Below are 16,215 nucleotides of genomic sequence, written 5' to 3'. Positions count from 1 at the left end.
TAGTCTCAAGCCGGGCTGCCAATCAGAGTTGTTGGGGGCGGGGGTGCTTGCTAAAAATGTTTTCATTCACACCAGTGATTTTGATTCCTTGGAGCAAAGTTAGGACTTAGAACTTGAGTTTTTGCCATGTGCCAAGTGAGTGTAACGCGTACATACGGTTTAGGAAACAACGCCAAAGGGTCTGGCACAACATAGTAGGTGCTACGTGTTGCCTACAGGGGTTGGAAATGTATTTGCAGGGTAAACAAATGATGGGTAAGAAGCATGGATTAAACTAGAGTCTGTGTACCCTAGCATCTTCCACTCTGAAAGGAAATAGGGCAACAGTGTTAGCAATACAAAAGATAAATATTTATTCAGAACAAAACTTTTAACAATCGATTTTACATTCTAAGCCACAAGGAAATAGCAAAACATAAAGCGAAGGAAAAACAAAAACTAAAAGAAAAGCAGTGTACTGTCTTTTCTACTTTAACTTGATAACACTTAGTTGACCCAATGCCCTCTTGCAAGTGGTCTGTTTTGCAAGTACATTTTAGAGTTAACAGCTCACTTACGATTACAGGTTAAAATCACCTTTCTCCTGTGAGTGAGGAAGCTATAGATGAGCTCCAGTCAGATGCTTCTCTGGGGTTTCTAGCTATTGAGGCTAAGGTGCAAAAGTAAACCTCCGGTAGGTTTCCTTACTGAGGAGCACCCCCATTTCTAAGCAGTGGCAATGAGTGGCGGAGGGTGAGGTCCCAAAGGACTTGGCACTTCAATCCAGATACAGTACCCCAGGGGGCAGTAAGCACACCCTGGATTATGTTCCTTTGTCCCTTCCTGATCTCCCAAGTATTCAGAAGCCCCTGCTAAATGTCTTTCTCCCCCAGATGATTTCTTAGCATTCCTCTGGGCTCACCATTCTGGAGAGATCAGACTTTCTGGGCCCTCAAGTGTTGAGGAAAATGTTGTGAAGTGTGAGAGGTAGTGGAATGAGCACCGGGCTTGGGGTCAGGGAACTCTACTCTAGGCTAGCTCTGGAACCAGACAGCTACGTGATTTTGACCCAGTCACTGACCCTCTCTGGGCCTGTTGCACCTGTTGGAAATCCAGGGGATTGGTCTAAACCAATTTTTAGGTCCTTTCCAGTAAGAAAATTCTAAATTCCATGATTCTGTGAAAAATGGCTTCTGAGCCACTGAACAGCTGTCCCAAAGTCCATGCATTTTAATGCCATAAGAGAGGCCCTTGGCCACCATTCAGAGCTTATTGACTCAGATTACGTACACTTCTAACAACACTGGTTTCACAAATTCTCAGACCACAGAGATTAGAAGCAGCAAATTAAAAGGGGGAGGGGAAGAGCTGCAAAAAGTAGACACCCTGACAGAAGCCACAGTCAACAATGTTCTGGATTCAACAAACACTGACGGAGTGCCTACCACGTGGTGGGCCCTGTACCTAGGGCCGGGGCATAAAGATGAGCAAGGCAGCCCAATGGGTGAAAATCCTGGGAGAGGACAAGGCGTGGGGAGTAAAAAGTACACAAAAAAACCCCACACAAAAACCACAAAACCCCCCCCAAAACAACCCAGGTACAAAAACGAAAAACAAAATCTTAAAAAGAGGCGACACATCTGCACACGACAGTTCTCGGTAGTCACTGATGACAGAGTCACCAATTCAGAAAAGGCTGAAATGGAGTAAACTCGGTTTAAGAAGGCAGAGAGAGAGATGTCTCTTGTACGTTTAAAAAGATCTCCTTCAAAAACGATAAAAAATGGTTTAAAAAAAAGTTTTGGCACTTAAGAGGGGGTAAGCTGGCTCTGGGTTCCCCTGGCAGGCAGGCGGGTATTCAGTGCCCAGCCACCCCGGTTAGCTGAGCTGCCACGGAATTGTGAACTGCTTTGGGACACTGGGCAAAGGCGTGTCCTCGCTTGCCGCAGAGGTTGCAAACGATGCCCTTCCGGCAGTAAGGGCTCAGATGCCCCTCCTCCCCGCACCTGAAGCACCTGTCCTGCGTGCAGCTGCCGCTCATGTGGGTCCGGGAACCACATTTAAAACACGTCTTGGGCTGCCCCTTGTACCAGCTGTAGCCCCTCTCGGCCCCCAGGAAGAAGGCCCCGGGCAGGTGCCTGACCCCGCCCTCCCCCTGGCGCAGCTCGATCTCACACTTGTACTCCCCGGTCCAGATCCCAAACCTGTCGGTCACTTTCACGGGCACGGCCAGGACATCGCAGTGGCGCTTGAGCCAGGTCACGATGTCCTCCACGTCCACCGTCTCGTTCCGGAAGAGGATGAAGAGCGTCTTCAAGCTGGACTTGCTCCGCCCCAGCACCACAAAGTTCTCCCAGCAGTCCTCCTGCTCGCGCTTCTCCTCGTAGACGCGTAGGAACAGGGCCAGCTTCTCCGCCGAGCGGAAGCTCACGTCGAACTCGCGACTGCCCGGGATCTGGATGACCGCGTAGATGTCGCTCGGGTCCATGCCGATGGAGCGCAGGATGAGCGCGCCCACCACGAAGTCTCGAGTCGGGCAGGCACCCTCGTCTCCCTGGAAACAGATGCGCACCAGGAAGCGGCCTTTGCCCGGGCCCGCCGCGGGGCCCGTCGCCACTGCCTGCTCGTCCTGAGCGGGCCGCTCGGCTGCGTCCTCGGCCGCGCCAGGCCTGGCCGGGCCCGCCATGGCCGCCGCCTCGGCCTTCTTTCTCCGGGCCGCCTCGGCCGCGCCTTTCTTCTTGCGCGGGTCCGCCGCCTCGCCGGCCGGGTCTCTCCGCCGGCCCTTCGGGTCCCCGCGGCCGGCCGGGGGGAAGTCGCCGAGGCCCGGCGCCGCCAGGCCCGCGGGGGCGCCTAGCCCGCCGCCCACGCCGCCCACGCCGCTGCCGCCTTCCTCCTCCCGCCGCGGCGGCCGCGACTCGCGGAACTCGCCCTTCTTCTCGGCCAGGTTCTTCACCACCTGGGCCCAGCCCATCTTCTCGCGGCCGCCCTCGGCCTCCTCGCCGCGGGCCGCGGGCCGCGCGGGGGGCAGGAGCTGCGGCCGCCCCCGCTTCCTCTCCTCCTCCGCGCCGCCGCCGGTGGCCATTTTACCTCCTTCCCAGCATCCTCCACTCGCTCCCGCAGCCAAAGGGCGCCCATCCGCGCGCCCGCCCGCCCGGGGCTGTGGGGGTTTGGTGTGTGTGTGTTATGTGTGTGTGTGTGTGTGTGTGTGTGTGTGTTTTTTGAAATTCGACGCTTCTCTCCCCCTCCCCGCCGAAGGTATTTACCCGCGGCGCGCAGCGGCCAGCGCCGGCCCCGAGCCCTCGGGTAACGGCCGAGCCGCGTCTCCGCCAGCGCGCGCTCCGGCCCCACCTCCTGGGCGCCCGGGCGGGATGCGCCGCTTGGAGCGCGTCCCTGTCCCTTGCGAAGGCTTGGCAGCCCCGGGCCACGCTCTCGAGGATTCGCTCTTTCGCAAGCGGTCCTCGATGATTTCATTCAGGCAGCATCGCGAACGGCCCACGGCCCCAAGACGAGCCTATTTTGTTTTCTTTTCTATACCTCTTCTGTTTAACCAGAAACAAACGAAACTTAGCTCTCCCTCCTTTCAGAGCCTACGGCAGTGCATTGTTTTTCCAACGTTGGGTTATGGACATTTTCAAACACAAAGTTGGAAGAATTTTACGGTGAACATCTTCCCTTTACCTTTGGAGTATTTTAACATCATTAGAATTTTTACTGTGCCTTATCACAGTACACCTCTATTCATCAGTCCTTTTGATACATTCCTAAATGATGCTGCATTTTTTTAACTTTTTTTTTTTTAACGTTTATTTATTTTTGGGACAGAGAGAGACAGAGCATGAACGGGGGAGGGGCAGAGAGAGGGAGACACAGAATCGGAAACAAGCTCCAGGCTCTGAGCCATCAGCCCAGAGCCCGACGCGGGGCTCGAACTCACGGACCGCGAGATCGTGACCTGGCTGAAGTCGGACGCTTAACCGACTGAGCCACCCAGGCGCCCCGATGCTGCATTTTTTAAAAAGACCCATTATACTCATGATGACAATGATAATATATTGAGCTCTTCAGTGCCCGGTACTGTACTAAGCTCATTAGCACACTTTAAGCTCTATCACATGGAATCTTCCAAAACCACGCTGTAATGACACCCCTATCACAGGAGGCAGGGGCCTGGAGACCGGGTTCAAACACTTGGCCGAGTGTCAGAGTAATAGGCGACCGCATGTGTAGGTGGCTTATATTTCGAAACTGCTTTGCTTCTGACATTGTGGATCAAGGACTATTCGCATCAGACTCTCCGTAAAATCTGGTTGACACGAAGATTCTCAGCTGAAGTTAGCACTGGACAGAATTTGTATTCCTCCATCTGTCTCAAATGGTGCTTTGGAGGCATTAATAAAATCTGGGTGTTTGAGGGGATGGGTTAACAATACGCTTTGTCAGCTTTGTTTTCTTTATGCAAATCTGTGTGCATCTCAGGGTGTTTCAGTGACCATTGTGACTTTAGTGAAAGAAGAGGTGGATTGTGGAGTCAGGGAGACCCTAGTGTGAATCTGACTGATTTGAATCTCAGCCTTGTCACATGGGGCCAATGACCTCAGTTTTCATAGGCTCAGTTTGCTCATCCATAACAAAGGGATATTAATGTCTACTCTCAGAAGACTAATGTTGGGGTTCAAGGAGATTGTGTGTCAAAGAGCTTGGTCCACAGGGGGTTTCCAAGAAAGGCTATTCTTCATTCTGTTGGTGTTTATTCTTTCTGCTTGACGGCTCAAGTCTTTCCACTGGGAGGAGGTTTACACAACCAAATAGAACCTATATAATTTTAATAATCCCTCCCATTCCTCTTACCCTAACTGCTCACCCCAGGCAACTAACATACAGATATTTACAAGGATCACGCAGGTAACTTAAATAAGGACAGTGTGCTGGGTGAACTGGAGAGCAGGTATTCTATCTGAAGGGGCAGCCGCTAGTCAACTTCCAGCTGATTATTGCTAGGGCTCACTGTAGCCAGATATGCCAAATTCTAAAGAGAAAACTGAACTATTTTATTTGTGGGAAACATTCTTTCTTCTCCTTCCACAAGGCTGTCTCCGCTATATTTGGATCCTCTCTACAAAATTTAGAACGAGCTCACTAAATTCCAAGAAACCACTTTTTGGGATTTCCATTGGAATTGCATTGCGTTTGTACAGAACTGCCATTTGATAATACTAAATCACCTCATCTATGACCTCACTGGATTTCTCGTTTATTTAAGTCTTATTTTGATAAACTTCAATAACATTTTATAGTTTTCTTCACACACGTCTTGCATAATTAAAAAATTCATTTTGGGACACCTGGGTGGCTCTGACAGTTAAGTGTCCGACTCTTGATCTCGGCTCAGGTCCTGATCTCACAGTTTGTGAGTTTGAGCCCTGCACTGGGCTCTGTGCTGACAGCTCAGATCCTGCTTGGAACTCTGTCTCCCTCTCTCTCTGCCTCTACCCCACTCATTCTCGTGCTCTCTAGAAATAAGTAAATAAACTTAAAAATCAATTAAAAAAGGGAATACAAATTGAATTTTGTGTATTAACAACAACGCTGACATCTTTTAAAATTTCCAATGGTTTTTAAAATCACTTAAAAAATTTTTTTAAGTTTATTTTGAGAGAGACAGAAACAGCATGAGTGGGGTGGGCAGAGGGAGAGGGAGGGAGAGAATCCCAGGCAGGCTCCAGTGCAGAGCCCGATGGGGGGCTCAAACTCACAAACCGTTGGATCATGACCTGAGTTGAAACCAAGAGTCACACAAGACGCTTAACTGACTAGGCCACCCAGGTGCCCCTCACCTTGCTTTTCTATGTTGATACGTTCAGCCATATTGTCTGAATAACAAAGGTTTTGGTCTTTCCGTTCAGATCTAACAGTTCTTCTTGGGGGCGACTGCGTGGCTCAGTCGGTTGAGCTTTCGGCTCAGGTCATGATTTCGCGGTCCGTGAGTTCGAGCCCCTCGTCAGGCTCTGGGCTGATGTCTCAGAGCCTGGAGCCTGCTTCCGATTCTGTGTCTCCCTCTCTCTCTGCCCCTCCCCCGTTCATGCTCTGTCTCTCTCTGTCTCAAAAATAAATAAATGTTAAAAAAATTTTTTTTTAAAAACAGTTCTTCTTGGCTTACTGCACTATCCAGGACCTCTCATCTAACCAAACATATATTAAGCATATTTGTTTTATTTCTGACTACAAAGAAATGTTTGTATTTTGAAAAGATTTGACCTGTGGATTGGGTTCTGGCTCCATCTGAAATTTTACTAACCACATCTTATATTGTAAGATTTTGTCGGTACGTGTATGGCCATTCCTTCCATCAATTCCCTTTTTCTCAGGTCAAATTTTGCAGATCCAAGATTCCTGTAGTCTCTTTTGGTCATTTTTAGCTTTATTTCTTGTTGATTATCACTGTCAGCAATCTTCCCTAAGAGTTGGGTAAAAGACTGAAAATTTATATTTCTCAGTGAATTTCTTTAGAAATTGTCAGCCATTCTCCTTAGCAGTCAGATTGGCCTATTGCAGAGATCATTGAACCAGGAGCTACAGGGGCCAGGCAGGTACTCTGAAAAACTCCGTCCAGATGGGCACTGAGGCCATCTACAGAGGGGAGACTTTACTCATTTCTGGCAAATTATTGCCATGGAAGGATATCAGAATTGGTCAGTTTGGCGCCTCAGTCTGGGTTCTTATTGACAGACTTCTGGCATTGCACTTTTTTTTTTAAAGGTTGGTTAGGTGGTAGTAAGCAGTATAATTCCAGATATACTTTGAAGGTATTGCTGACAGACTTGGATGTGGGGTGAGAGGTAAATCAAAAGATGAGTCAAGGGGGAGGGGTGCCCATGGGTGGCTCAGCCAGTTAAACATCCAACTCTTGATTTCAGCTCGGGTCATGATCTCAAGGTTCGTAAGCTCAAGCCCTGCGTTGGGCTCTGTGTGGACAGTGCAGAGCCTGCTTAGCCCCTTCCCCTGCTCGCTTTCTTTCTCTCAAAATAAATATATATATATTTTTTAAAAGGATGGGTCAAGGATGACTCCAGGAAGAGAGTTGCCATTTTGAGTTGGGGGAAAGAGTTGCATGTCAGAGTTGCCTATTAGGCACCCAAGTGGAGATGCTGAGTAGGCAGTTGGATGTATGCGGCTGGAACTCAGCGTAGAGGCTGGAGATGCGAGTCTGGGAGGCATCTAGGTAGAGATGACATCTGAGGTCACAAGACTGGAAGGGAACGTGAATAGAGTGTGAGTGGATAAAGAAGAGAGGGCTGGGTTCTAGCCCTGAGACACTCTAAAGGGAAAAGAGGAAGAACCAGCAAAGGAGAAGAGAAGGGGTCAGGAAGCCACTCAAGAGAGTGGTTTCCTGGGCACCAAGTTTAGAAAGTGTTTCAAGGGAGGAGTGATCCGCTGTGTCAAATGCTACAGATAGGTCAAGAAAGATGAGTAGAAGTGACTGTGGTGTTAGTACAGTGGAGGACACTGGTGGCCTTGACAGGGACAGGTTCAGTGGAAAGGTGGAAATTCCTGGGGCAGTATCTCAGAGAACAATGAGGGAGGGTAGAATTCTGTGCACAGTTGTAGGAATCGGTCTTAACAGGCAGTTCATACGGTCATAGGAGGGAGGCAATTAGGGGGCTTCATGAGATGATACGAAACCGTGAATTTACTGATCCCCAGGATTTTTCTTAGTGAAATAGGAAGCAAACTCATTAGCCAAGAATAAGGATGAAGAAGAAAGTGATGGAGGTTTGATGAGAAGAGAAACATGACATAATTCTTTAGGATGATGGCTGGGGCCAGCTGAAGGATGGTATTTAAAACCCAGTTGAGCAGAATGTGGCGAGCTACGTTTCTCCTTGAGAGGTTAGTCCCTCAAGGCGCTCGGTAGTCCGCGTCCGTTTCCTTGGAGACGGACAGCCCGGTCTCGTTGGAAAGTTTGAGCGGCCTAGGTTACCACGTGGTCCACGCTCAGACAAAAGAGTTGCAGAAGCCGAAGAAATAGGCAGCGCAAGAGATCAGAGCCCCGCGGACTCACGACTCTTCTTCCATTTTCCCCAATGGCCCATGTCTTTCCAAAGTAAGTAAAAGGAGCATCGATGGGTGGTGAAGTGCGCATGCGTCCCCCCCACCCCCGCCCCCGGTTTCTTTTGGTCTGGGCCTGGTTGTCTTTTGACCCCGCCCCTCCCCCCGCCCTCATCTCCCTAGCCCCGCCTCTCCCTCGGGCTCTCCCGGCCAGCGCCCGCGCGTTCCAGTGGTAGTGAACTGGGAGACCCTGTTCACGTTTGCTGTTACAGTCCATGGGTTGGGAGTGATGGACGTTCTTTCCCGCCCCAACTCTTTCCAGACCCAACCGCTCTGGGATTCGCTCCACAGTCCACAACTTCCAGATTCTGGTGAGTCCGGGAGCGCTAAGGAGCAGATGGGGGCTTGCTGACCCTGGGCCTGCAGCCCTCCTGCCCTGAACCCCCAGGCTGTGACTGTCCCGGGTGACAGAGTCTGGAGACCTGAATTCCAGGCCTGCCTGTGTCACACAGTTGCTGTAGGATCCCAGGGCAATTCTCGGAGCCTGTTTTTTTCTCATCACCTTATCGGAACGTGGGGGTATTTTATACTGCTCTCTTATTTATCTCTGATCGCTACTATGGTTTTCTATTGGGTCTTTTCCATGCCTTCTGTTTCTCACAGTTCTTAGCACCTCACAGCCTGGATGTGCTTAGTAAATTCTGGCTGGCTGATAAAAAAGTGATAGCTAGCATTTCTGAAGCTCTTACCACATGCTTCACAAATATCCCTTGGACTGCTCGCATCAACCTGCGGAGGTGGGTTTTATAATTAGACCTAGTTTAGAGATGAGAAAAATTGAGGCCCAGAGAAGTAAAGTCACTTGCTCAGGGTCACAGATATCTGTAAGGGGTGAAGCTGGGATTTGAACCCATCAGGCTGTGTGACTGATTGTGTTGTATCTGGTAGGATTATGTTCCCTGGCAGCGGTCCAAGCAGAAAACCAAGCCATCTACTCTGCCTCCAGTCCTACAATCCAGAGGCCACAAGAAGAGCAGAGTGAAGGCTTTGACTAGTGTCCCGCCAGGTGGGCAGAAACCCTTGAGGGCTGGTATGTGGACGGGAGACGGGACAGCGTGTATGCCCTCGGCCTTTGGTGACATCAACTGTATTAAAGTAGGCTAATTGCGGTAACAGACAATCCCCAAGTTTCAAGGGTTAATATTCAAGCCTATTTCTCATTTCCGTCAAAGAACAATTGTGGATCTGCAGGGGAGGAGGTAATCTTGTCCACATGGTCATTCAGCGATCCAGGCTTCTTCAGCCTTGTGGCTCTGACAGTTTGTGAGGCCTTGGAGTCCTCTGCTAGATACTTCTGCACTCAGAGAGAGAGAGAGAGAGAGAGAGAGAGAGAGAGAGAGCAAGGATACGGGTAATTGTGTGGACATTTTTTTTTTAGACTTGAAGTGATACATATCACTCCCGCTCATGTTCCGGTGCCTGTAGCTCAGTCGTATGATTACCTATAACCACAAGAGGAGAAATGTCCTGCTGTGTGTCCAGGAGGCCAAGAAAACAGGGTTTGGTCAACTCAGGATAATCTCCACCACATTGTTGTTATGCCTTCTGAGGGAGTTCTCAGGCCCTTGGCTCAGGCAGACCTGGGTTCACTTCTTGGCTCTGCCCTTTACCATCTTGGAAAAGCCATTCATCTCTCTGAGCTTTAGTTTTCTCATTTTTTTAAAAATGTTTTTTATTTATTTTTGAAAGAGAGGGGGAGGCAGAGCATGAGTGGGGGGGAGGAGCAGAGAGAGAGGGAGACACAGAATCCGAAACAGGCTCCGGGCTCTGAGCCATCAGCACAGAGCCCGACGCGGGGCAGGAACTCATGACCCGCGAGATCATAACCTGAGCTGAAGTCGGACGCTCAACCGACTGAGCCACCCAGGCGCCCCATAGTTTTCTCATTTGTAATATGAGGACCTGATAGGATGGCCTCAAGAATTAAATGAGAAGATCTGTGTCAAGCATTGTTGCTCACCCTTCTCAGACCCAACATTCCTTTTAATAACAAATATTTTGTAATATTCCTTTAGTATCTGAGATAAACTTCATAGATAATATAATTGACCTATGTATGTAATTTTAAAAATTAATATAATGCCCTCAGTGTAAAGTAAAGGAAAAGGAAAAGGAAAGCTGGTTATAGTTAAATAACTTCTATTTTAGTATGTAAATACTCAGGGTGAACTCTATTAGAAGATATGTATGACAAAGTAGAAGCTTATTCACAGATGCGGAGTCACAGTGAATGTAAGAGTTGCAAATGCAGATTGACGCGTGGTGGGATGTTAGGGACTCAAATGTCCAGAGGGATTTTTCATTGCAGTCACGATTTCCAAAGTGATGCCCCTCTCTCGGTAAAGTTCTTAACAAAACAGAGCACAATCTTCCCTTGATCGTAGCTGCTTTCTTGGAAAATTCAGCATTACCATAAACCCCTACAAAATACTCTTTGTGTTTAAATTTTTTTCTTTAACGTTTATTTATTTTTTGAGAGACAGAGAGAGAGACAGAGCATGAGCAGGGGAGGGACGGAGAGAGGGAGTCACAGAATCCGAAGCAGGCTCCAGGCTCTGAGCTGTCAGCACAGAGCCCGATGCGGGGCTTGAACCCACGATCTGTGAGATCAGACCTGAGCTGAAGTCGGACGCTTAACCGATTGAGCCACCCAGGTGCCCCCTCTTTGTGTTTATATGTGAAAGAGAGTCAGGTTCTGGGATCAGATCATTATAAATATGGTTTTTACCTACATCAGTGTCTGATAGGGCTTTGGAGAGTCATGCAGGAAGTAGGAGAATTCTGTGTTCTGTGGGGCTGTCCTATTCTGGGGCTATCTATCGAGCACCCGTGGCCCCCACCCACAGATGCCCATCGGGTCCCCCAGTGTTTGTGAGAACCACAAATCCTCCTTTCCAATGTATCTAAAACGCCCCTGTCAAGAGATTTGGATGTTAAGTGCTGAGCACAAGGCCTGGTGGTAGTGACAGAATTTGTGTCTTTGGCGTTAGATCTATTCATACAGCATCCACAGGGAAACTCCTTTCCTTCTGTCACTGGGGAGACAGTGAGATGTGTAACATACAACCACAGTAAGAACCAGAGTAATTAACACAGGCCAAGCACTTATTATGTGCCAGATGCTGTTCTCAGCACTTTGCCCACATCACTTCATTTAGTCTTCTCAACAACCCCGTGAGGTGGGTGCTGTGACGATCACCTCTTCTTCTAGATAAGGCATGGACAGGTGTAACTTCCAAGGTCCCACAGGTAGGAGGGGGCAGGGCCAGGCTGTGACAGTCGGCAGTTTGTCTCCAGGGTGCACAGTCTTAACCACAGGTCGATGGAGAGTCTGTGGGCACCGGAGAAACATGGACCTGAGTTGGTGTTCCTGTCTCCCTTCCTGCAATTCCATCTAGGTTACCTCTCACAGCCCCCGCTACAGAGATTCCTGCTTTACGCCCGGTGAAATCCTCTGTGTAAATTACAATGATGAAAATAGCTACCACTTGCTGAGGACTTATTTTATGTTAGGCTCTGTTGCAGAGGCGTCATTCATTCATTCATTCATTCATTCATGTATTCATTCAGCAGCATCCATTTGCTGAGTACCCACGTGCCCAAAATTGGGCTGAGTGTTGTTGACTTATGGTGACGGAGACAGATTGGGTTTCCAGCTGCATAGAGTCCCAACCTCAAACATGTAACTACACAAAACTTTAAAAAAAAAATTTTTTTTTTTACATTTATTTTTATTTATTTTGAGAGAGATAGAGAGAAAGCAGGGGAGGGACAGAGAGGGAGACAGAATTCCAAGCAGGCTCTGTGCTGGCAGCACAGAGTCCGATATGGGGCTCGAACTCCCAAACCGTGAGATCATGACCTGAGCCGAAGTCACGAGTCAGAAGGTGTACCGACTGAGCCCCCCCAGGAGCCCCGTTTTTTTATTTTTTTATGAAAAAATGTTTTTTAATGCAAAACTTTCAATACACTTGAGATAGACGGGTACAAGGAGGTCACCACTTCATGCATTCCTTCCGACCTGGGAGATAAAATCACTATTTTACAGATGAAGGAACTGAGGCTTCGGTTGGTAAAATGTCTTAAGCAAAGTCATGTCCTTGAGGGCAGCTTTTGTGTCTTCAACAAGATGCATCAGCTGATTCCCCCAAGACGGGATGACCCCATTCCTTCTTGTTCCTCCCTTTTGCAACTAAAAAAGCCCTAGATGTAACACAACAAACATAAGAAGACTTTGAAAACTGGAAAGAATAACGTGGGTTGGTTGCTAAAGGGGTGAGCAGTCATCTGGCCTGTATGCTATGTCTCAACAGGGGATGGACTGTCTGCTAAAATGAAGATTAAGTAGGATCCAGAGTATTATTTAAAACTTGGGGGTGCTTGGGTGGCTCGGTTGGTTAAGTATTGGACTCTTTTTTTAAATGTTTTTATTTTATTTATTTTTTAACTTTTAATGCTTATTTATTTTTGAGAGAGAGAGAGAGCGAGCATGAGTGGGGAAGGGGCAGAGAGACAAGAGGGAGACACAGAATCTGAAGTAGGCTCCAGGCTCTGAGCTGTCAGCACAGAGCCTGACCCAGGGCTCAGACTTGTGAACCGCAATATCATGACCTGAGCCAGAGTCAGACGCTCAACCGTCTGAGCCACCCAGGCACCTCAAACATCAGACTCTTAATTTCAGCTCAAGTCATGATCTCACAGTTCGTGAGTTCGAGCCCCATGTCGGGCTCTATGCTGACAGCGCAGAGCCTGTTTGGGATTTTCTGTCTCCCTCTCTCTGTGCTCCTTCCCTGCTCACTCTCTCTCTCTCTCTCTCAAAAATAAATAAATAAGCATTAAAAATAAACATCAAGGATACGACAAAAGCACTTGCCATACCAAGAATAAGGAAAATCACAACATGAAGGAGAAAAGACAGACATCAACACCAAGATGAGTCAGATAGAATGATTTGACTGTTTTTATTTACAGATGGCATGCCTGTCTATGTAGAGAATCTTAAGGAATCTACTAAATCTAAAAGAAACTAGAATTAATAAGTAAGTTCGTCAAGGTTGCAGAATACAAGTACACAAAAAATCAATCACATTTCTATGTTCTTACAATGAGTATGGGGAAACCAAAATTAAAAATATATTTATAATCCAAAGAAATTGAAATATTTAGGCATAAACTTAACAAAGAATGTATAGGACTTATATGCTGAAAATTACATAATGCTAATGAAAGAGGTCAAAGAAGACCTAAATAAATGGAGAGACATACTATGTTCACAATTAGAATACTCAGCATAGTGGGGGGCCCCTGGGTGGTTCAGTCGGTTGAGCATCTGACTTCAGCTCAGGTCATGATCTCACAGTTTGTGGGTTCGAGCCCCACGTCGGGCTCTGTGCTGACAGCTCGGAGCCTGGAGCCTGCTTCAGATTCTGTGTCTCCCTCTCTCTCTCCTCCTCCCCTACTCACGCTCTGTATCTCAAAAATAAAGAAACATTAAAAAAAAAATTAATAAAATTTAAAAAAAGATTCTCTCTCCCTCTCTCTCTTAAAAATAAATAAAAACATTAAAAAAAAAAAGAACACTCAGCATAGTAAAGATGCCAATTCTCCCCAATTTGATTTCTATGTATAATGTAATTCCTATCAAAATCCCAGGAAGGTGTTTTATAGACATAGGTTTATTCTAAAATTTATATTGAAAAGCAAGGCCCTAGAATAAACTATTTTGAGAAAGGAGGATAATGTGGGAAGAATCACTTTACCTGATACTAAGGCATACTATACAGCTACAGTAATCAAGACAGCATAGAATGGGCAGGGATAAACACCTACATCAGTAGGGTAGAGAAACCAGAAATAGAGCCACATAAATATGCCTGGTTGATTTTTGACAAGGGTGCAAAAACAGCTCAGTGGAGGAAAAGAAAGCCTTTTCCAAAAATAGTGCTGGGGCAAGTGGACATCCATAGGCAAAAAGAAAAAACAAACAAACAAAAACAAAAAAAAAAAAACAAAAAAAGAGAGAGAGAAAGAAAAACAAAAAGAATCTTGACTTGAGTTTCAGAAGTTAGACAAAACTTAACTCCAAATTAATTGTAAAATGAAATAAAAATTAAATGTGTTCATGTAAAAATGTACACCTTTTAGGAAAAAAAATACAGGAGAGAAAAATCTTTGGGACCCATGGCCATGTGAAAAGCTCTCAGACTTTATACCAACAGCTTGATCCATAAAAGAAAAATGAAATAAATGGGGAAGTTCGATATCATCAAAAGTAACAACCTGTTCTGTGAAAGACTCTGTTAAGGGGACGAAAAGACGAGCTACAGACTTGGAGAAAATATTTGCAAACTGCATCTGACAAAGGACTGCTACGTAGAATATATTGAGAACTCTCAACAGAAGAACAATGCAGTTAGCAAATGGGCAAAAGACACGAAGAGATATTTCACTGATGAGGCTATCCAGATGGTAAATAATCACATGAAAAGATGTTTGACATCATTATCCATTAGGGCCGTGCAAGTTACACCACAGTGACTTGTCACCACACGCCTCTCAGAATGGCTAAAATGAAAAATAGTGATAACACCGAATGCCGGCAAAGAGGAAAAGATGCATGTGTTGCTGGTGGGCATGTAAAATGCTACAGCCGCTCTGGAAAAGACTTGGGCAGTTTCTTTTTTTTTTTTTTTTTTTTTTTTTTTAATTTTTTCAACATTTATTTATTTTTGGGACAGAGAGAGACAGAGCATGAACGGGGGAGGGGCAGAGAGAGAGAGGGAGACACAGAATCGGAAACAAGCTCCAGGCTCTGAGCCATCAGCCCAGAGCCTGACGCGGGGCTCGAACTCACGGGCCGCGAGATCGTGATCTGGCTGAAGTCGGACGCTTAACCGACTGCGCCACCCAGGCGCCCCGACTTGGGCAGTTTCTAATGAAACCAACACGCAGTTCTCATCACGGTTCAACAACTGCACTCTTGGGCATTTATTCCCATGACGTGACAACTTAGGGTCACACAGAAACCAGTGCATGAATGTTCCATAGCAGCCTTATTCATAATACTCTCAAACTGGAAGCAATCCAGATGTCCTTTAATGGTTAATGGTTAAATAAGCTATGGTAGGGGCGCCTGGGTGGCGCAGTCGGTTAAGCGTCCGACTTCAGCCGGGTCACAATCTCGCGGTCCGTGAGTTCGAGCCCCGCATCGGGCTCTGGGCTGATGGCTCAGAGCCTGGAGCCTGTTTCCGATTCTGTGTCTCCCTCTCTCTGCCCCTCCCCCGTTCATGCTCTGTCTCTCTCTGTCCCAAAAATAAATAAACGTTGAAAAAAAAATTAAAAAAAAAAAAAAGCTATGGTACATCCATACCACGGAATACTATCCATTGATAAAAAGGAAAGGATTGTTCAGATTCTGTGTCTCCCTCCCTCTCTCTGCCCTTCCTCTGCTTGTGCTCTGTCTCTTTCTCGCAAAAATAAAAGGAAAGGATTGTTGACACAGTCAATAACTTGGATGAATCCACAGAATTTTGCTGAGTGAAAAAAAGCCAATTCCAGAAGTTATATATTCTACGATTCCATTTATGTAGCATTCTGGGAATGACAAAATTGTAGAAATGGAGAACGGATGAGTGATCACCAGGGGTTAGGGACACAGGCTGGGGGAGGGTGGTAAGGGGAGGGGTAGAGAGTATGGCTATAAAAGGCAACATGAGGGGCGCCTGGGTGGCTCAGTCGGTTAAGCGGCCGACTTCGGCTCAGGTCATGATCTCGCGATCCGTGAGTTCGAGCCCCGCGTCGGGCTCTGTGCTGATGGCTCAGAGCCTGGAGCCTGCTTCAGATTCTGTGTCTCCCTCTCTCTGACCCTCCCCTGTTCATGCTCTGCCTCTCCCTGTCTCAAAAATAAATAAAACGGTAAAAAAAAAAAAAAAAACCAAAACATTTAAAAAAGGCAACATGAGCTATGCTTGCGGTGATGGAAATGTTCTATATCTTGCCTGTCTTAACATCAATTTCATGGTTCTGATATTGTAGGTGATTTTGCAAAACGCTACCATTGGGAGAGACTGGGTTAAGGATACAGAAGATCTGTGTGTGTGTGTGTGTGTGTGTGTTTTAATGTTTTATTTT

At 47.0% G+C, this 16,215-nt stretch overlaps 2 protein-coding genes across 4 annotated transcripts in view; one reads left to right on the top strand and one right to left on the bottom strand.

The window, feature by feature from the left end:
* Nucleotides 1–329: 329 nt before the first annotated feature.
* Nucleotides 330–3,703, bottom strand: ZCCHC3 (zinc finger CCHC-type containing 3). Its single transcript, XM_023251367.2, has one exon. The coding sequence runs from the start codon at nt 3,059–3,061 to the stop codon at nt 1,838–1,840; it is 1,224 nt and encodes a 407-aa protein (XP_023107135.1). The 5' UTR covers nt 3,062–3,703; the 3' UTR covers nt 330–1,837.
* Nucleotides 3,704–7,058: 3,355 nt separating this feature from the next.
* Nucleotides 7,059–16,215, top strand: part of CA3H20orf96 (chromosome A3 C20orf96 homolog) — a 24,590-nt gene continuing 15,433 nt past the window's right edge. For 2 of the 3 annotated variants that reach the window (XM_023251364.2, XR_002741009.2), the window contains exons 1-3: nt 7,059–8,080; nt 8,348–8,396; nt 8,974–9,091. In XM_023251364.2, coding sequence (XP_023107132.2) covers nt 8,061–8,080; nt 8,348–8,396; nt 8,974–9,091 — 187 coding nt within the window. In that variant the 5' untranslated portion in view covers nt 7,059–8,060. The remainder of the gene's footprint in view (nt 8,081–8,347; nt 8,397–8,973; nt 9,092–16,215) is intronic. The other variant, XM_045053776.1, reaches the window with a different exon arrangement.

The sequence above is a fragment of the Felis catus genome, chromosome A3, assembly GCF_018350175.1.
Source record: "Felis catus isolate Fca126 chromosome A3, F.catus_Fca126_mat1.0, whole genome shotgun sequence".
NCBI classification, from domain to species: domain Eukaryota; kingdom Metazoa; phylum Chordata; class Mammalia; order Carnivora; family Felidae; genus Felis; species Felis catus.
The sequence above is the reverse complement of the archived record's forward strand: the minus strand, read 5'-3'. Positions and strand labels throughout refer to the sequence as shown.

Excerpts from the sequence above, each read along its gene's own strand:
- ZCCHC3 (XM_023251367.2), bottom strand. The coding sequence starts at position 3,061 with ATGGCCACCGGCGGCGGCGCGGAGGAGGAGAGGAAGCGGGGGCGGCCG.